General features: G+C 41.7%; 2 protein-coding genes and 3 non-coding genes across 5 annotated transcripts in view; all 5 read left to right on the forward strand.

The window, feature by feature from the left end:
- Positions 1–8,188, forward strand: part of LOC106568162 (malignant fibrous histiocytoma-amplified sequence 1 homolog) — a 37,502-nt gene extending 29,314 nt beyond the window's left edge. Inside the window, exons 2-3 of the mRNA XM_014138244.3 lie at positions 5,935–6,274; positions 6,451–8,188. Coding sequence (XP_013993719.1) covers positions 5,935–6,065 — 131 coding nt within the window. The 3' untranslated portion in view covers positions 6,066–6,274; positions 6,451–8,188. The remainder of the gene's footprint in view (positions 1–5,934; positions 6,275–6,450) is intronic.
- A 4,357-nt stretch (positions 8,189–12,545) lies between these two features.
- LOC106568161 (large ribosomal subunit protein uL22) lies at positions 12,546–15,513 on the forward strand. Its single transcript, XM_014138243.2, has 7 exons — positions 12,546–12,615; positions 13,071–13,120; positions 13,439–13,479; positions 13,796–13,930; positions 14,272–14,370; positions 14,886–15,077; positions 15,431–15,513. The coding sequence occupies exons 2-7, from the start codon at positions 13,081–13,083 to the stop codon at positions 15,476–15,478; spliced, it is 555 nt and encodes a 184-aa protein (XP_013993718.1). The 5' UTR covers positions 12,546–12,615; positions 13,071–13,080; the 3' UTR covers positions 15,479–15,513.
- Positions 13,280–13,349, forward strand: LOC123726260 (small nucleolar RNA SNORD58). The gene has a single exon (XR_006758651.1). It is a non-coding gene; the product is annotated as a small nucleolar RNA SNORD58 (small nucleolar RNA).
- Positions 14,093–14,162, forward strand: LOC123726258 (small nucleolar RNA SNORD58). The gene has a single exon (XR_006758649.1). It is a non-coding gene; the product is annotated as a small nucleolar RNA SNORD58 (small nucleolar RNA).
- LOC123726259 (small nucleolar RNA SNORD58) lies at positions 15,274–15,343 on the forward strand. The gene has a single exon (XR_006758650.2). It is a non-coding gene; the product is annotated as a small nucleolar RNA SNORD58 (small nucleolar RNA).
- Positions 15,514–21,358: the final 5,845 nt, after the last annotated feature.

Consider the following 21,358-nt stretch of genomic DNA (forward strand, 5'->3'; position numbering starts at 1 on the left):
AGGCTGTTTAGGTAGACAGAGGTTGGTAGGGGTGTGTAGTGTGTAATGTTATGTTGTCCTTTGTGTGGACATGCTCTAAGAGAATAATAATTTCTCTGTTTACTCTTATGGCAGGCACATGTAATGCTGCAGTAGAGGGGTGGGGCTGCCTGGGGCATGTGTAGATGTTATCACGAGGACCATTATCCATGGGGGATTAAACTGTGGAATTGGTTTCTGAAATCCCTTTGCTGTGATCTAAGCAGATTTCAGTATTGAGACCAAATATAATATTTTGTTCTTTGTCCAATCCCTCCCTCTGCCCTGTTTTGCCTTAATGGTGAATATGGATATGGCTGTAACATGCTCAGTGTGTTTGTTCTCCGTGTGAACTTCGTTTGGTGTAGTTTTTCATCCATGGCTGTTGAGTTAGCTGTAAAAAGTTATCCTCTCTCTCCCCTCATTCATGTGGAGTGACAGGGCAGAAGGCAGCTAGCTGGCAGCCCTGTTTGCTTTAGGCCTGACCTGGGAACACTGCCAGCTTTGTCATGGCATTGGCAGTTACTGACAAAGTAACTGCCAATGAACAGCTGACAAGTAATTTCCCTGTGAATAACTTTGTATCGATCTTATCAAGAGCTTATCAAGAGCTCCTTCAAACCCTAGTGTGATTTTGAGATCTCAGCTACCATTGTGGAGAGAAGTGCAGCTGTGAAAAGAAGTGTGGAAAGAGGGAGGGAACCCCACTGTTTTATTGGATAATGATGTAACCTATGGATGAGATGAGAAAGAGGAAATCAGTGTGTAAAATCAGACGATGTGATTGGAACTTGGGAAAATTATGACGTTGTGAAGGAATGGAGGAGGTGGGACAAGGCCTGTAAAATCAGTCTGTTGATTGGATGCTGGGGGTCATTCCCTTTGCAGGAATAGTGGCTGACCATAAGTGACACATCTGATCTTCCTACAGAAACAACCTGTACAGAGAAAGACATTTGAAAGTGAAAGTAATTGAGCCAGACACCCTCAGTAATATGTCCTTCTTCTCCACCCATCTCTTTGCGTGTATTGTCATCGATCATTGTCAATAGCCTTCTTTGAAACGAGAACCCTCCTCCAACCCCCAAACCCTCTTCGCCCCCTCCCTCTCCGACCATGCTGCTAATGTCAGGAAACAAAAGAAGGAGAAGTGGAAGGGAAGGGACTGAGGCCTCTGGAGTCCATTGTGAAAGGATCAGACGTGGACGTTCTCAGCTAAACTCTTGGGGATTTCCAAACATGTTCAGCATCCTACTGGGACTTTCTTAGAGACAGGGAAAGGGCTCTTTTTATAGCAATTCTGGAGAAATATCAGTTTTCCTTTTATGGAGGCAGCGGTAGAGCTCTCTGGAGAATAAAAGAGAGAAAGAGCAGAAATGGAGGGCCTGGCAGAAGATCAAGCCCAGCAGGGCAGAGCAGCAGCACAGGAATGTACAGGCTCATTATTCTACCTGCCTGCTGATGATATTTCAGTGAGGAGGGGGAGTTGGGAGTTGAGATGAATTGCACATTCCTAGTCCCTGATGTCAGGGTCAACCGATTCCTCTATCCGTCTGCATACTGCATTACTAGCCGACACCCATTCAGCAGTGATGAAGGTGAGACTAGTGTTCTCAGTCTGACTCTCTCTGACCAAGATGAAGAGGCAGAGATAACTGGCTCTGTGATTCAGCATCCGTGCTGCTTCCTGTAACAGACTCCCTCCCCCTATTTCCACACAGAGAGATCTGGAGCCAGCAACATTCTCAGGAAGGAACCGCTAATACATCATGTCAGGATGTCCTGTATAGTGAACTAATGTTATACATTGACTGTTTTGCAGTGTATGGCAACACGACAAGCAAAATGCTGTAAAAATCACACCTATTTAACAGGACAAGAAATACCATGACCGGCACCGGTTTGAGTGTGTCATGAACTGCAACGCTGCTGGGTTTTTCACACTCAACAGTTTCCTGTGTGTATCAAGAATAGTCCACCAAAGGACATCCAGCCAACTTGACACAACTGTGGGAAGCATTGGAGTCAACATGGGCCAGCATTCCTGTGGAAAGACCCTGTGTAGAGTCCATGCCCTGATGAATTGATGCTGTTCTGAGTGCAAAAGGAGGTGCAATGCAATAGTAGAAAGGTGTTACTGATGTTTTGTACACTCAGTGTACATTGTGTTGTTGAGTGTAGGAAATAAAATACGTGTGAACTCCATTGTTTCAGGACAAAAGACAGAAAAAGAAATGGACACCGCTTGAAATTAATTAGAAATACCAAGACCAGAGAAAATATCAACCATGTCCTTGGTAACTAACTATGCCCATTACCTTTTGGATAGGGTTGCTACGAGGGTTCTAGTTTTACAGCACGGTGACACTCAGACATAGTTACACAGACAGCCCATGAGACCGTTCTGGAGCTACCGTCTGTTGATCCAGCAGGTCAGGAGGATATGAGGTTTCAGATAGTGAATCCAGGTCAATCTGTGTCTGTAGCAGATAAGCTCAGATCCTCCTGGTGATGGGTCAATACAATATTAGTGAGCTCTCTAGGCAGATGCCTAACAGAGATTTTTAGTACCAATTATGATTTGCTCAAAACAAGAGGGGTGCAGCAGTATTTAGCCAAGGAAAAGGGTTTAACATCGAGGCCTAATCCATTCCCATAGCTTAACCATAAAAACCATGTGAGCTCTGAACATGGTACAGGGGACTATAGCTTGCACAGCAAAAGAAGCATGCAATGTTCTCTCGCTCTCTCTCCTTGTGCTCTGTTTTGTGCCCTGTCTCTTTCTCTCTTTATCTTTCTCTCTTTCTATAAAATATTGATTGGTTTACCTTTCCAGCATGCAACAGAGATGTTATAATAAAACCCTTGCATAATGATAGAATGTATTGACATAGTATTACTGACAGGATTTAACTACTGTTGTCTCATGGCCTTCAAAACACTAAGTGAGTACATGATCCAGCCGGTTACAGTAGCAGTGTGTGGTCAGACTTTGTACAGACAGTGAGTGGCTTTAGTATGTGCTGCACTGCATTACTGTCAGAGGTGGAGGCAGCCAGGCGGGATGACCGTAATGTTATTGAGTGACGAATGATGTAACAACCCATTGTTTCTGCCTGCCTCAATCAGACCAATACCCAGCATCACAAACAAACTCCTGCACAACATCCCATACCCTGTTAGTTGTGGACTGGCTGACAGCGTTTGGAGGAACCATGGCTGTGCCACTCAGGACTACTTTTAGAACTAGTTTCCTTCCATTAAGGATGCAGCAGAGGATGAAGGAATTGGGATGTTTGTTTTAGCTTTTTGCTGTTTTCCTGATTCTGTTCAGTCATGCTGCACCTGCTCTGGTACTGCTATTGTTCTGAAATGGAGGGAAGAGGTCTTTCAGGGTTGCCATATTGTCTAGTGAACCAGTGAACCAAGTGAACTAAGCAGTCGCGCAAATCATGTTAACCTCTATTATTGAACACAGAATGAGTCCATGCAACTTATGTGATTTGTTAAGCAAATTTTTACCCCTGAACTTATTTAGTCGTGCAATAACAAAAGGATTGAATACTAATTGACTCAAGACATTTCAGTTTTTCATTTTTTATTAATTTGTCAAATGTTTTACAAACAAAATTACACGTTGATATTATGGGGTATTGTGTGTAGATCAGTGACACAATCTTGATTTAATAAATACAAAATTCAGGCTGTAACACAACAACATTTGGAAAAAATAAAGGGGTGTGAATACTTTCTGAAGTCACTCTACTGCTGAAGTGTCTGCCTGTTCTGTGCTGGTAGTCAGGAAACGGTCTTGACTACAGGAAATTGTATAATTAACACACACATGCACGTTCACAGTCAAACACACACATACAGGCTCTTTGTCTCACTTACACACACATTCCCCAACAACCTGGCAGTGCCTTGTGATTTTGCTGATGAGGACAAACCCTTTCAATATGAGTTGATCTGCAGTTATTAAGCCTGGTGATGGAGTCCTCCACTCCAGTGGTCTCTAGGAATTGAACATGTGGTTACTGTGCTCATTTTGCTCTGTAGTGGGCTCTGGAAATCAGTGGTAATGAAGTCAAATCGCCATCTAGGGAACAAATAAAGAACTGTTGTTTTTTTACAGATCAAATCTCTTTCAATCTTGGCAAAACATTGACTTGAGCTCCTGTACAAAATCCACCATTTCCTGATATCATTGGATAAATAATCTCTCAGTCAATTAGATAATTAAGTATTATATACAGTTGAAGTCAGAAGTTTACATACACTTAGGTTGGAGTCATTAAAACTTGTTTTTCAACCACTCCACAAATTTCTTGTTAACAAACTATAGTTTTGGCAAGTCGGTTAGGACATCTACTTTGTGCATGACACAAGTCGTTTTTCCAACAATGTTTACAGACAGATTATTTCACTTATAATTCACTGTATCACAATTCCAGTGGGTCAGAAGTTTACATACACTAAGTTGACTGTGCCTTTAAACAGCTTGGAAAATTCCATAAAATGATGTCATGGCTTTAGAAGCTTCTGATAGGCTAATTGACATCATTTGAGTCAATTTGAGGTGTACCTGTGGATGTATTTCAAGGCCTACCTTCAAACTCAGTGCCTCTTTGCTTGACATCATGGGAAAATCATAAGAAATCAGCCAAGACCTCAGAAAAAAAAATTGTAGACCTTCACAAGTCTGGTTCATCCTTTGGAGCAGTTTCCAAACACCTGAAAGTACCATGTTCATCTGTACAAACAATAGTATGCAAGTATAAACACCATGGGACCGCGCAGCCGTCATACCGCTCAGGAAGGAGACACGTTCTGTCTCCTAGAGATGACCGTACTTTGGTGCGAAAAGTGCAAATCAATCCCAGAACAACAGCAAAGGACCATGTGAAGATGCTGGAGGAAACGGGTACCAAAGTATCTATATCCACAGTAAAACGAGTCCTATATCGACATAACCTGAAAGGCCGCTCAGCAAGGAAGAAGCCATTGCTCCAAAACCACCATAAAAAAGCCAGACTACGGTTTGCAACTGCACATGGGGACAAAGATCATACTTTTTTGTGAAATGTCCTCTGGTCTGATGAAACAAAAATAGAGCTGTTTGGCCTTAATGACCATCGTTATGTTTGGAGGAGAAAGGGGGAAGCTTGCAATCCGAAGAACACCATCCCAACCGTGAAGCATGGGGGTGTCAGCATCATGTTGTGGGGGTGCTTTGCTGCAGGAGGGACTGGTGCGCTTCACAAAATAGATGGCATCATGAGGAGGAAAATTATGTGAATATATTGAAGCAACATCTCAAGACATCAGTCAGGAAGTTAAAGCTTGGTTGCAAATGGGTCTTCCAAATGGACAATGACCCCAAGCATACTTCCAAAGTTGGGGCAAAATGGCTTAAGGACAACAAAGTCAAGGTATTGGAGTGGCCATCACAAAGCCCTGACCTCAATCCCATAGAAAAGTTGTGGGCAGAACTGAAAAAGTGTGTGCGAGCAAGGAGGCATACAAACCTGACTCAGTTACACCAGCTCTGTCAGGGGGAATGGGCCAAAATTCACCCAACTTATTGTGGGAAACTTGTGGAAGGCTACCCGACACGTTTGACCCAAGTTAAACAATTTAAAGACAATGCTACCAAATACTAATTGAGTGTATGTAAACTTCTGACCCACTGAGAATGTGATGAAAGAAATAAAAGCTGAATTCGTTCTCTCTACTATTATTCTGACATTTCACATTCTTAAAATAGTGGTAATACTAACTGACCTAAGGTGGAATTTTTACTAGGATTAAATGTCAGGAATTGTGAAAACTGAGTTTAAATATATTTGGCTAAGGTGTATGTAAACTTCCGACTTCAACTGTATAAACTAACTCACCCTCTTCTTGCTCTCTCAGGTGAGCTGCTAAGCCAGCCACGCCCCGAGGGGCTGACTGAGATCATCTGCCCAAAGAACGGTTCGGAGCGGGTCAACGTGGCACTGGTTTACCCCCCTACGCCCACCGTGGTCAGCCCCTGTCTCAAATGAGCCCTTCTGCCTAGCCTCTACTGTCCTGTCCTGTCTGACTGTACCCTCACGCTGCCTGCCTCTCTAGCCAACTCCTGAGTCTGAACACCACACCCCAGCTCTCCCTCTGAATCTCCTCAACCTACCCAGGCAGCAGCCTGACTGGACACATAGCCATGCAAGGTCACAGAGATATGCACCGTCAGCTGGATGGAGCAGAGCAGATAACTGTAAGTATCCTGAAATATTAATGCAGGATTGGCCTTCTCGAAAGGGTCATAGGTTGGTAACTAGAGGGTTGGATGCTTAGAGCCTTCTATTTACTGTTGAAATGTAATTGACAAAGTATCGAATTATAAGTAAGAGTGTCTAATATTGTCCTTTTTTTTCTCCTTAATTTTTTTAGGTTATCCAGCTGTTTCTACATGCCTCGCCATGGTGACAAAGACGGTATTAAAGGACTTTGGCTGAAAGCAAACCTGGGTTGTTTTTAAGACCCATGCAAGCCATCAACAAGCAGTATCTTTTCCAACTGTCCTACTCTCTACTGCCCTCCAAAACTCTAACAAACCTCTGCCTACAACCTACCCAAGACGAAACACAGGAAATCAACCTATCCATGCTATCAATTCAACAACAAGAGAGATGAGTGGGCAAAGACTTGGACTGGTTTCTCTCTTTACTACTTAGTGGTGTCATGAAATGTTGGAAACCTCTTGGCTGGACTGCTACCCATTCTAACTTCCCGTAATGCTGCTTATCCTGTCCACATGTCAAGGTTGTGATTGATGAACGTGGGAAAGAGAACTGACTGAACCTCCTACGTTATCATGCTGTTTGTAAACCAAATACTGTCTTGTATAGCCAAATACATGAACCACATACTCCTGAACACACATTACCCATGTACAGACCTTATTCTTTGCTTTAGCCTTTTGCGAATGGACAGATGTATCATATGAAGTAAATGCTGGGTCTTACATATTATGACAGACATACTGAACAAAAATATAAATGCAACATGCACCAATTTCAAATATTTTACTGAGTTACAGTTCATATAAGGAAATTGGTCAATTGAAATAAATGAATTGGGCTCTAATCTATGGATTTCAAATTACTGGGAATACAAATATGCATCACAGACAACTTATTTAAAAAAAAAATTAAGGGCATGGATCATCAAACCAGTCAGTATCTTGTGAACATTCCCGCAGTCAGCATGCAAAGTGCATTCTCCCTCAACTTGAGACATCTGTGGCATTGTGTTTTGTGACAAAACTGCACATTTCAGAGTGGCCTTTTATTGTCCCCAGCACATGGTGCACATGTGTAATGATCATGCTGTGTAATCAGCTTATTGCTATGCCACACCTGTCAGGTGGATGGATTATCTTGGCAAAGGAGAAATGCTCACTAACAGGGATGTAAACAAATTTGTGCACAAAATGTGAGAGACATAAGCTTTTTGTGTGAATGGAACATTTCTGGAATCTTTTATTTCAGCTCATGAAACATGGGACCAACACTTTACATGTTGTGTTTTATATTTTTGTTGGGTGTTTTATGTAAGATCAGTGGACTGCCTTTATGCCAAGGAAATTCCAGTTCAGCTGGATTTGAAAATATGTTTCATTTTAACATATCCTGACCAAACCATGGTGTGATGTATATGTGATATGCCATTTCAACTTCAGTAAGAAAGGTACTCGGTTTCTCATTAGACTTGTTCAAAAATTATCATTGTATGTAAATAAAATATAATAATGTTCTCTAAAGGAAACAGAAAAAGAAGACCTCTGTAGGTGTTGAGTTTTAAGTCTTCATAAGACTATTTGTGGTCATGTTGGAAGAGGACTTTATTTCAAGATGTTTGTTCACTGCTATGGGGAGATACTGCAATATGTTTAAAACATGGAAGAAACAAGTTAATACACCTTTTGTGTGTAATATCTTTATTTTTGTATGTCGACACAAGTTGTCACCACCCTCTCTCAACATTATTTACAGTGCAATGTTGTGCATGGCTCTCTTGGCCAATGTGAGAGTGTACATACAATTTTATATGTAGCTGGTCAAACCATCTCCCAACACAACATATAAAGCACAAAATACAAGTATGCCAACTACTGGTTTTAATATTACCATATTGTTGTGTCTTTTTCATTTCTACTTTTTTTTACACACTACTACCAAAGATTTGTATAACTAAACCAAAATAGACCACAGCCTGTCGTTTCAAATGCGAACAAATTAGTTATAGTAGAAAGAACAAGCAAGGAGGTGGGCAGAGCCAAGCACGAGCTAGCGAGATCCTATTGGCGCGTTCTAGCATACATTTGCATATGTCTGTTAGGGAAGGCATACTCTGAATTGCGCGTGTGCAACAATGCAATTAGCCTTTTCCCTCCTAAACAACAACATTTTTGGAAACTTTCGTCAGAGATTCTAGTTTTGGAAACAGAAACCTGTATTGAGATCAAATGTTTAATCGATGAGAAAATTAGCAGAATTTCGGCCAAAATCCATCTCGTTCCATCTTTTCCTACTGCCAGCCACTGGGCTTCCTCCGTGGTAACGCCAAGCTGATGCTTCACATTTTTATACATCTGTCTCATTGTTCTATCTGTGCTACTACTGTAGATATGATGGCTCTATGACCTTTATGGGAATAATATTTTGATACTGCTCGATGATTTATATATCTTGACATTGAGGATCACATCCAATAACATTTCTGAAACAGAATATCACACATTTTACTTATTGATGAGAATCGAGAGGCTAGTTTCTCTACCCTCTGTATTTGAATGGAAGTTCTTACTCTGGTTCTGCCAATTACACATTAAATCAAATCACTTTGTATTTGTCACATGTGCCAATAAAACAGGTGTAGACCTTACAGTGAAATGCTTACTTACAAGCTCTTTCCCAATGATGCAGAGTTAAATAAGAAGAATTTAAAAAATGCATGAGAAACAAAACACAAGAATGAAGCTACAGTATATACAAGTAGTACCAATACCATATCAATGTGCAGGGATATGTGGTAATTGAGGTAGATATGTACATGTAGGCAGGGGTAAAGTGACAAGGCATCAGGATATACACTCATCCTCAGTTTTCTCCTATCACTGCCATTAAACTCTGTAACAATTTAAAAGTCACCATTGGCCTCATGGTGAAATCCATGCGTGGTTTCCTTCCTCTCCGGCAACTGAGTTAAGGACACTTGTATCTTTGTAGTGACTGGGTGTATTGACACACCATCCAAAGTCTAATTAATAACTTCACCATGCTCAAAGGGATATTCAATGTATGTTTTGTTGTTGTGTTTTTTTCATCTACCAATAGGTGCCCTTCTTTGCGAGGCATTGAACAATCACCCTGGTCTTTGTGGTTGAATCTGTGTTTGAAATTCACTGCTTGACTGAGGAACCTTACAGATAATTGTATGTGTGGGGTACAGAGATGAGGTAGTCATTCAAAAGTAATATTAACCACTATTATTGCACACAGAGTGTGTCCATGCAACCTATTGTGACTTGTTAAGCAAAGTTTTACTCCTGAACTTATTTAGGCTTGACTCGAGACATTTCAGCTTTTCATTTTTAATTCATTTGTAAACATTTCTAAAAACACTTTTACATTGGGATATTGTGTGCAGGCCAGTGACACCAAATCTAAATTTAATCAATTATACATTCACAACAAAATGTGGAAAAAGTAGATATGGCTCTATGACCTTTATGTGAATAATATTTTGATACTGCTCGATGATTTATATATCTTGACATTGAGGATCACAACCAATAACATCACCTTACTATACTGTACATTTTTCTAACCTTTATTTAACTAGGCAAGTCAGTTAAGAACAAATTCTTATTTTCAATGACGGCCTAAGAACAGTGGGTTAACTGCCTTGTTCAGAACAACAGATTTATAACTTGTCAGCTCGGGGATTTGAACTTGCAACCTTTCGGTTACTAGCCCAACGCTCTAACCACTAGGGTACCCTGCCGCCCCACATACAGTATCTACTTCTATCCCTCCAGTATCCCTGCACATTGTAAATATGGTATTTGAACTGACCTTCTTACTTTCTCATGTTCTTCTGATTTCAATTTCTTGTTTGTTTTTGTTCTACCGTATATTAGTTTTAGTGCTTCATGGATATTGATTGTTGGGTTTGGAGCTTGCAAGAAAGGCATTTCACTGTACTTGTGCACGTGACATAAAAAGAAATATATACAGTATCAGTCAAAAGTTTGTACACACCTACTCATTTAAGGGTTTCTTTATTTTTACTATTTTAAACATTGCAGAACAATAGTGAAGACATCAAACTATGAAATAACACATATGGAATCATGTAGTTATAACGACACAAGGAGAGACCCAGATGCAGACACGGGAGGCAGATGGTTTGAGCTCTGATATTTATTTTAGACCATTCTGCCTGACCCTGACCTCGAGTCTGCCTGCTGCCCTGTACCATTTTGGACTCTGACCTGGTGGTCAGAGAATGGTCAGGCAGGCAGGCGGGCACAGAGTCAGGACAGGCAAGGGTCAGAACCAGGAGGACGAGAAAAACAGACTGGGAAGAACAGGAGCTAGGAGAAAAACGCTGGTTGACTTGGCAAACAAGACAAACTGGCACAGACAGACAGAAAACACAGGTATAAATACACAGGGGATAATGGGGAAGATGGGGGACACCTGGAGGGGGGTGGAGACAAGCACAAGGACAGGTGAGACAGATCAGGGTGTGACAGTAGTAACCAAAACAGTGTTAAACAAATCAAAATATATTTATATTTGACATTATTCAAAGTAGCCACCCTTTGCCTTGATGACAGCTTTGCACACTTGCTTCACATGGAATGCTTTTCCAACAGTCTTGAAGGAGTTCCCACATATGCTGAGCACTTGTTGGCTGCTTTTCCTTCACTCTGCAGTTCAACTCATCCCAAACCATCTCAGTTGGGTTGAGGTTGGGTGATTGTGGAGGCCAGATCATCTGATTCAGCACTCCATCACTTCTTGGTCAAATAGCCCTTAAACAGCCTGGAGGTGTGTTGGGTCATTGTCCTGTTAAAAACAAATGATAGTCCCACTAAGCGCAAACCAGATGGGATGGCGTTTCACTGCAGAATGTTGTGGTAGCCATGCTGGTTAAGAGTGCCTTGAATTCTAAATAAATTACAAACGGTGTCACCAGCAAAGCACCCCCATACCTCCTCCTCCATGCTTCACGGTGGGAACCACACAGCCGGAGATCATCCGTTCACAAACTCTGCATCTCGCAAAGACACAGTAGTTGGAACCAAAAATCTCACATTTGGACTAATCAGACCAAAGGACAGATTTCCACTGGTCTAATGTCCATTGCTCGTGTTTCTTGGCAAGTCTCTTCTTCCCAAGCAAGTCTCTTCTTCTTATCGGTGTCCTTTGGTAGTGGTTTCTTTGCAGCAATTCGACCATGGCCTGATTCATAAATGTCACCTCTGAACAGTTGATGTTGAGATGTGTATGTTACTTGAACTCTGTGAAGCATTTATTTGTCCTACAATTTCTGGTAACTAATGACTCTGAGTCTTCCTTTGCTGTGGCGGTCCTCATGAGAGCCAGTTTCATCATAGCGCTTGATGGTTTTTGCGACTGCACTTGAAGAAACTTTCAAAGTTATTGAAATGTTCCGGATTGACTGACCTTCATGTCCTAAAGTAATGATGGACTGTCATTTCTCTTTGCTTATTTGAGCTGTTCTTGACATAATATGGACTTGGTCTTTTACCAAATAGGGTTATCTTCTGTATACCACCCCTACCTTGTCACAACACAACTGATTGGCTCAAACGCATCAAGAAGGAAAGAAATTCCAGAAATGAACTTTTAACAAGGCACACCTGTTAATTGAAATCCATTCTAAGTGACTACCTCATGAATCTGGTTGAAAGAATGCCAAGAGTGTGCAAGGCTGTCATCAAGGCAAAGGGTGGCTACTTTGAAGAATCTTAAATATAAAATATATTTTGATTTGTTTAACACTTTTTTGGTTACTACATGATTCTATATGTGTTATTTCATAGTTTTGATGTCTTCACTATTATTCTACAATGTAGAAAATAGTAGAAATAAAAAAAAGCCTGGAATGAGTAGGTGTGTCCAAACTTTTGACTGGTACTGTTTATATATTTACAGTATAATTTGTTAAAACTTGATACAGATATTTGGGTTAAAGAAGTCCTCCAGTGATTTTTTTACTTTTCCTATTGAAAAGCGATATCCCAAGTATAAATATCAATATGTCTCTTCTATAGGGAGAACACATATAACAGTACAAAATAACAGTACAAGCACATAAGGATGTATGATGTTATATGATACATATGAAGGTAGTTAGAGAATAGTGTGTCATCAATATTCTTCTTTCCATTGGAATAAATGCTTGTCAGAAATTACACCAAAGAACCGTTGAAATTTCATAAAATCTCGCGAGACGACATTCACGACTTCTACTCCCAGAATGCTCTTTTCTACCTCTTCCCTTCCGCGGCCTGAGAAAGTAAGTGAACAGACATACAAATGGGTCCGAAAATCTATCTAATCTCTTCAATATCTACGGCATCCCGACTCTTTAAATGTTTAATTTACATGTATTCCAACTACTACCATGAAACGTCGGCGTTCATGATTGTATCTTTTCAAGAAAATATTGTAATATTGGTGATTTTCTTGGCCCGATGTAGCACGCCGGTTTCCAGCCATTTTTACCTTTGCTACCAACAAGAAAACGTCCTACGACTGAATCTTTATAAAAATGCATTGTCGTATTGATGTAGTTATGTGATTTATTTGTTGGAACTAAAGCAGAAACGTTCTAGTTATGCTGACGTTAGCTAACTAACACGTAGCGCATCCTCCAGTATGTCGGATTTATTTTCTCAAACAACCCACTGACACGTTCGCCGATTAGGGTACCGGTCTGTTACAAACTAACAAACCTTTTATCGTTTGCAGATCTCTGAAAATGGTCCGCTATTCGCTTGACCCCGAGAACCCGACTAAGTGTGAGTATCTACCGGGTGGTAATTGTCACCCTGGCTTCATTCATTGGCTAGCTCGCTAATGCTAGCTAGGTACTATCCTTCTGGCAGCATGCATGGTTAAGTCTTAACGGACCTTGCAATTACCCATGATATTAAGTCATACGTACCTATATGCAGTGGTTGTAATGATGACTTTCTTAGGACACCTTTGGATTACCCATGAAAATAAATATGAATGAGGCTGAGCAACCGCATGTTCGTAAACGTATCATTGTTTAATCACCATACTTTTTTGGTGACCGCACTGATTATTGCTGGATTTCCCCCCCCCCCCCACAGCATGCAAGTCGAGGGGCTCTAATCTCCGGGTTCACTTCAAGGTAAGGCATTGTCTTTTCTAACTGAGTGACACGAAGTTCATTTCAGTCTGGTTGTCCACTGTAGTTAATTATATCAATGTGGGAGTTGCATTTGGTGGTAATTGGTATTTATTGATAGACATAAATGAGTACAGACTTAAAGGTGTGGTGCTTTGTTATGATGACAACATTGGAGACCTTTGGAATCAAATGTGACAATATCTAACAAATAACAGAGCAATTTTGAATCCATGCCTATTGGGCCAACCTTTTTGACATGTTATTTATATGTAGTTACTACAGTATGTTGATTTTTTTTGTTTGTTTTTCCCATCAGAACACCCGTGAGACAGCTCAGGCCATCAAAGGCATGCACATCCGCAAGGCCACCAAGTACCTGAAGGATGTTACCGTCAAGCATCAGTGTGTTCCCTTCCGCCGCTACAATGGGGGTGTTGGCAGGTGTGCCCAGGTGAGCTTCAGTTATAGTTGACCTAGCCTCTATTGAAATGGCTTTAGGGGAGACTGCTTGGTATCTTTATGAGAATGCTAACTCTTTCCTATATTTCCCATTTAAAAGTAGTGGGACCTTGCACGTAGTCATGTTTTTTTAATGCGTGCCTGAATGAAATGGTTGCAGTGATGACTTTCTTAGGACACCTTTGGATTACCCATGAAAAGAAACATGAATGAGGCTGAGCAACCACACATTTGCACTTATGTCTACATTAATCTGTCCCAATGGGGACCAGAAATGGGGTCACTTATTCTGGCCCAGTCTGTTATGCACAACTGACAACCTTTCCTCTGCAGGCCAAGCAGTTTGACTGGACACAGGGACGCTGGCCCAAGAAGAGCGCGGAGTTCCTTCTCCACATGCTGAAGAATGCTGAGAGCAACGCTGAGCTTAAGGTAAAGTTGAGTTATTTGCTAGGCCTGAGATTTATTGTGCCATGCCTGTAGTGGAGAGTAGTACCTTTTACGTGGCTTTCTCTTGTCCCTCTGCTGTAAACATGGTGAGCAATGTGTTTGGACCATGGAATCTCAATAGAATCAGTATTGAATCTTAATACATATAGAATCGCAGTACATGTTGCATCGGCACCTAAAGTATAGTGATAATATCGTATTGTGAAGTCCCTGGCAATTCCTAGCCCTAGTGGAGAGATGGGTGAAAGTATGATGCTATCAAGCTTGTAGCAAAGTCTGCATGTTTGGGATTTGTTCTTTTATTTGTGTTCAGGCTGTGTAATGCACACATTTCATGATTGCAATGACCGTTAACCATGAAAATGATCTTGGAATAGAGTCGTCATGATTCTTGTATGACCAATCTAACTTGGTATGTATTAAGTACTGTGTATATATCTGACAACTAAGTGTATGATTTACTTGTTGACCGGTTTGTCTTTGCTCTATTCTGACAGGGTCTGGATGTAGACTCCCTGGTGATTGAGCACATCCAAGTGAACAAGGCCCCCAAGATGCGCAGGCGCACATACCGTGCCCACGGTCGCATCAACCCCTACATGAGCTCTCCATGCCACATTGAGATGATCCTCACAGAGAAGGAGCAGATTGTTCCCAAACCAGAGGAGGAGGTCGCCACTAAGAAAAAGGTGCACATGCGTCAAAGCCTTTTGCACAATCTGCTTAGTATCTTTCTCATAATATTTACTCTTTCACAGCGTCATTAGAAGGAACAACAGTTCTGCAGATAGGAACAAAATGGTTTACTGTCCTTCTGGCATCATAAATCATGAAGTCTAATCAGACCTTACCATTATGGTTTTTATACATTCCTGTATGAGATGGTTGCAATGATGACTTTCTTAGGACACCTTTGGATTACCCATGAAAAGAAATGTGAACGAGACTGAGCAACCCCGCATTTACATTTGTCATTCTGTTTGTATGTGGGTATTAGAATTGGTATGGTGTATATGTTGGTCTGACATTCTTTGTCTTGCAGGTTTCTCAGAAGAAGCTGAAGAAGCAGAAACTCATGGCACGGGAGTAAATGTAAATAAAATGGAACCATTCTTACCAAAACAAGTCTCACGCTTCATTACTTCATGAGTGTATTTGGAAATTCCCTACTGCTCATGTAAAATGTTTAAATCCAATATTCCATATCGAGGCAAATGGTTTCAAACCAACCCACATAATAAATGGACAGTCGTGTAGCTTAGCGGCAATGCTGTTCAGATGCAGTTTGTTACTTGCTGAAATGTCACACGCAGAACTGAAAATATTGCAGCCTTATAAGAGATGAAGCCATTGTAAAATTCTATTACAACCACAGCATGCATGTACATGGTGAAATCAAGCATTTGTGATTAATGCAGTCTTATTCATAAGAGGGGCAGATGGATATGTAAAGATGGCAGTGACGGAGTCCATGATAGACACATCTCTGAGGATTTCAGGAACCCCCTCAAGCCTTTTAGACCAGGGCTGTGCACGAAGGAGCAAATTATGCATTTGACTTGAAATGTCTACACTTGCCTCCACTTGGTGGTGCCAAAGTTCAGATTTCAGCCCTACACAGTATGTAGGCCTCTAGGATTAACCATGGCAACATTTTAGTACTATTGGAATAATAGTCACTTGGAAGGGTCACGTTACCTCAGTAAAATCTGCCTGTTTGAATGGGCCTAAATCATGAAAGGAATTTTGTCTACAATTAGTTTTCAATCGAATGCTAGTTACAAACTAGTTGGTCTAGGGCAGGTGTAGCCTACTCAAATCTGAGAACAGGTCTGGTCTGCTTTCAGTATGAAAAAAACATTGCAAAGTTGAATTAAATGTAAACGGTGCTGTTCTGAACGACACGTTGAAAAACAGGGAGTTGTCGGTTGGAGAACGCTGCACGCATACGTGTCTGGGGTGTAGGCTTATTATTAGTCCAAACTCTGTTTTGCAAATTATTGGACAAATTCATGTCTCCCTGTTTCGTCCGGCTGAATGAATATACACCTGTTTGAATGTTTTAGGGGAACGTATTGTTCAGTACAAACCATTATCCTGCGCAACGTGCAAGTGGAGTAGCTTACCGTTTCCTCCCCCGGTTGGTAGTTTGTCACTCATAGACCGCTGCTCCGCTCGGGAGCCTACGGCACTGCATCTCAGTGCTAGAGGTGTCACTACAGACCCTGGTTCAATTCCAGGCTGTATCACAACCAGCCGTGATTGGGAGTCCCATAGGGCGGCACACAATTGGCCCAGTGTCGTTAGGGTTTGGCCGGGGTAGGCCGTCATTGTAAATAAGAATATGTTCTTAACTGACTTGCCTGATTAAATAAAAATAATTTGCCAGACTCACCTGGAGCCCTATGTCTGAATCAGTGGCAGGTTAGGGAGTAAATGTTATTAATAAGGGTTACCTCCATGGAGAAAATCAGAACTCTGAAATAAATGTATGGCCGTCCCTTAAGAAAAATATATATTCACTTAAACCCTCCTTGAATGCTTGAGAAAAGTTACCCATATATTCCAAATAATAATTAAATAAAGTGGAAGGCAGAGAATATGCCTACGGTTTACCCTCACTTATTGGACAGATCACCAGCCTTAGATATGTAGTTGTAGACATTTCGTCCTGTAAGAATTAGAGTTCGACTACGGACGCAGAAAAATTCAAGCTTTAACTGCTGGCTACTCTTCTTCTGTTGCTTAACCCAACAAGTGTTACCTCAAAAGCTGTCTGCGTTTAAACATCTATTCTACAGAAAGTGAATCGCTTAATCAATTCATAGAAACACAATTGGATTACTTCTCAAGCAAAATCCATTTTTGGTCTCGTAAGCTATAGGTTGTAGCTCAGTCTCTGAATGTCAAAGAAACAAAACAATATACACTGCATACGGAGAGTATTCAGATTCAGTATTCAGCATTTTTCCACATTTTGTTACTTTACAGCCTTATTCTAAAATTGAATAATTCGTTTTTATTCCTGAACAATCTTCATACAATACCCCATAATGACAAGGCAAAAACAGGTTTTTGCAGCGATTACAGCCTCGAGTCTTGGGTATGACGCTACCAGCTTGGCACAACTGTATTTGGGGAGTTTCTCCCATTCTTCTCTGCGAATCCTCTCAAGCTCTTTTAGGTTGGATGGGGAGCGTCGCTGCACAGCTATTTTCAGGTCTCCAGAGATGTTCGATCGGGTTCAAGTCTAGGCTCTGGCTGGGCCACTCAAGGACATTAAGGGACTTGTCCCAAAGCCACTCCTGCGTTGTCTTGGATGTGTGCTTAGGGTTGTTGTCCTGTTGGAAGGTGACCCTTCACCCCAGGTTGAGGTCCTGAGCACTCTGGAGCAGGTTTTCATCAAGGATCTCTCTGTATTTTGCTCCGTGCATATTTCCCTCGATCCTGACTAGTCGCCCAGTCCCTGCCGCTGAAAAACATCCCCACAGCATGATGCTGCCACCACGATTCACCGTAGGGATGGCGCCAGGTTTCCTCCAGATGTGGCACTTGGCATTCAGGCTGCCATGTGCCTTTTACTGAGTATTTGTATTTATTATGGATCCCCATTCGCTGCTGCCATAGCACTCTTCCTGAGGTCCAGCAAAATTAAGGCAGTTTATACAGTGGGGCAAAAAAGTATTTAGTCAGCCACCAATTGTGCAAGTTCTCCCACTTAAAAAGATGAGAGAGGCCTGTAATTTTCATCATAGGTACACTTCAACTATGACAGACAAAATGAGAAAAAAAATTCCAGAAAATCAAATTGTAGGATTTTTTATGAATTTATTTGCAAATTATGGTGGAAAATAAGTATTTGGTCAATAACAAAAGTTTATCTCAATACTTTGTTACATACCCTTTCTTGGCAATGACACAGGTCAAACGTTTTCTGAAAGTCTTCACAAGGTTTTCACACACTGTTGCTGGTATTTTGGCCCATTCCTCCATGCAGATCTCCTCTAGAGCAGTGATGTTTTGGGGCTGTCGCTGGGCAACACGGACTTTCAACTCCCTCCAAAGATTTTCTATGGGGTTGAGATCTGGAGACTGGCTAGGCCACTCCAGGACCTTGATATGCTTCTTACGAAGCCACTCCTTCGTTGCCCGGGCGGTGTGTTTGGGATCATTGTCATGCTGAAAGACCCAGCCACGTTTCATCTTCAATGCCCTTGCTGATGGAAGGAGGTTTTCACTCAAAATATCACGATACATGGCCCCATTCATTCTTTCCTTTACACGGATCAGTCGTCCTGGACCCTGTGCAGAAAAACAGCCCCAAAGCATGATGTTTCCACCCCCATGCTTCACAGTAGGTATGGTGTTCTTTGGATGCTACTCAGCATTCTTTGTCCTCCAAACACGACGAGTTGAGTTTACCAAAAAGTTATATTTTGGTTTCATCTGACCATATGACATTCTCCCAATCCTCTTCTGGATCATCCAAATGCTCTCTAGCAAACTTCAGACGGGCCTGGACATGTACTGGCTTAAGCAGGGGGACACGTCTGGCACTGCAGGATTTGAGTCCCTGGTGGCATAGTGTGTTACTGATGGTAGGCTTTGTTACTTTGGTCCCAGCTCTCTGCAGGTCATTCACTAGGTCCCCCTGTGTGGTTCTGGGATTTTTGCTCACCGTTCTTGTGATCATTTTGACCCCACGGGGTGAGATCTTGCGTGGAGCCCCAGATCGAGGGAGATTATCAGTGGTCTTGTATGTCTTCCATTTCCTAATAATTGCTCCCACAGTTGATTTCTTCAAACCAAGCTGCTTACCTATTGCAGATTCAGTCTTCCCAGCCTGGTGCAGGTCTACAATTTTGTTTCTGGTGTCCTTTGACAGCTCTTTGGTCTTGGCCATAGTGGAGTTTGGAGTGTGACTTTTTGAGGTTGTGGACAGGTGTCTTTTATACTGATAACAATTTCAAACAGGTGCCATTAATACAGGTAACGAGTGGAGGACAGAGGAGCCTCTTAAAGAAGAAGTTACAGGTCTGTGAGAGCCAGAAATCTTGCTTGTTTGTAGGTGACCAAATACTTATTTTCCACCATAATTTGCAAATAAATTAATAAAAAATCCTACAATGTGATTTTCTGGATTTTTTTTCCTCATTTTGTCTGTCATAGTTGACGTGTACCTATGATGAAAATTACAGGCCTCTCTCATCTTTTTAAGTGGGAGAACTTGCACAATTGGTGGCTGACTAAATACTTTTTTGCCCCACTGTACAATTTAAAAACATTACAATACATTCACAGATTTCACAACACAGTGTGCCCTCAGGCCCCTACTCCACCACTACCACATATCTACAGTACTAAATCCATGTGTATGTATAGTGCGTATGTTATCGTATGTGTGTGTGTGTGTGTATGCGTGTGTCTGTGCCAATGTTTGTGTTGCATCACAATCCCTGCTGTTCCATAAGGTGTTTTATTATCTGTTTTTTAAATCTAATTTTACTGCTTGCGTCAGTTAATGTGGAGTAGAGTTCCATGTAGTCATGGCTCTATGTACAGTCGTGGCCAAAAGTTTTGAGAATGACACAAATATTAATTTCCACAAAGTTTGCTGCTTCACTGTCTAGATATTTTGGTCAGATGTTACTATGGAATACTGAAGTATAATTACAAGCATTTCATAAGGGTCAAAGGCTTTTATTGACAATTACATGAAGTTGATGCAAAGAGTCAATATAATTGGCATGCTGTCAATTAACTTCTGGGCCACATCCTGACTGATGTCAGCCAATTCTTGCATAATCAATGCATGGAGTTTGTCAGAATTTGTGTGTTTTTGTTTGTCCACCCACCTCTTGAGGCTTGACCACAAGTTCTCAATGGGATTAAGGTCTGGGGAGTTTCCTGGCCAAAATATCGATGTTTTGTTCCCCGAGCCACTTAGTTATCACTTTTGCCTTATGGCAAGGTGCTCCATTATGCTGGAAAAGGCATTGTTTGTCACCAAACTGTTCCTGGATGGTTGGGAGAAGTTGCTCTCGGAGGATGTGTTGGTACCATTCTTTATTCATGGCTGTGTTCTTAGGCAAAATTGTGAGTGAGCCCACTCCCTTGGCTGAGAAGCAACACCACACATGAATGGTCTCAGGATGCTTTACTGTTGGCATGACACAGGACTGATGGTAGCGCTCACCTTGTCTTCTCCGAACAAGCTTTCTTCCGGATGCCCCAAACAATCGGAAAGGGGATTCATCAGAGAAAATAACTTTACCTCAGTCCTCAGCAGTCCAATCCCCGTACCTTTTGCAGAATATCAGTCGGTCCCTGATGTTTTTCCTGGAGAGAAGAGGCTTCTTTGCTGACCTTCTTGACACCAGGCCATCCTCCAAAAGTCTTTGCCTCACTGTGCGTGCAGATGCACTCACACCTGCTTTCTGCCATTCCTGAGCAAGCTCTGTACTGGTGGTGCCCCGATCCCGCAGCTGAATCAACTTTAGGAGACGGTCCTGGCGCTTGCTGGACTTTTTTGGGTGCCCTGAAGCCTTCTTCACAACAATTGAACCGCTCTCCTTGAAGTTCCTGATGATCTGATAAATGGTTGATTTAGGTGCAATCTTACTGGCAGCGATATCCTTGCCTGTGAAGCCCTTTTTGTGCAAAGCAATGATGACGGCACATGTTTCCTTGCAGGTAACCATGGCTGACAGAGGAAGAACAATGATTCCAAGCACCACCCTCCTTTGGAAGCTTCCAGTCTGTTATTCGAACCTAATCAGCATGACAGAGTGATCTCCAGCCTTGTCCTCATCAACACTCACACCTGTGTTAACGAGAGAACAACTGACATGATGTCAGCTGGTCCTTTTGTGGCAGGGCTAAAATGCAGTGGAAATGTTTTTGGGGATTCAGTTCATTTGCATGGCAAAGAGGGACTTTGCAATTAATTGCAAATCATCTGATCAGTCTT

The sequence above is a fragment of the Salmo salar genome, chromosome 13 (genome assembly GCF_965601325.2).
Source record: "Salmo salar chromosome 13, fSalSal1, whole genome shotgun sequence".
Classification (NCBI taxonomy): Eukaryota; Metazoa; Chordata; class Actinopteri; order Salmoniformes; family Salmonidae; genus Salmo; species Salmo salar.

What these genes read in the sequence shown, in the direction of transcription:
- LOC106568161 (XM_014138243.2), top strand. Translation starts at nt 13,081, where the DNA reads ATGGTCCGCTATTCGCTTGACCCCGAGAACCCGACTAAGT. An exon ending in ATCTCCGGGTTCACTTCAAG is followed by an intron (nt 13,480 to 13,795) that starts GTAAGGCATTGT and finishes TTTTCCCATCAG; the next exon opens with AACACCCGTGAGACAGCTCA. An exon ending in GTGTTGGCAGGTGTGCCCAG is followed by an intron (nt 13,931 to 14,271) that starts GTGAGCTTCAGT and finishes TTTCCTCTGCAG; the next exon opens with GCCAAGCAGTTTGACTGGAC.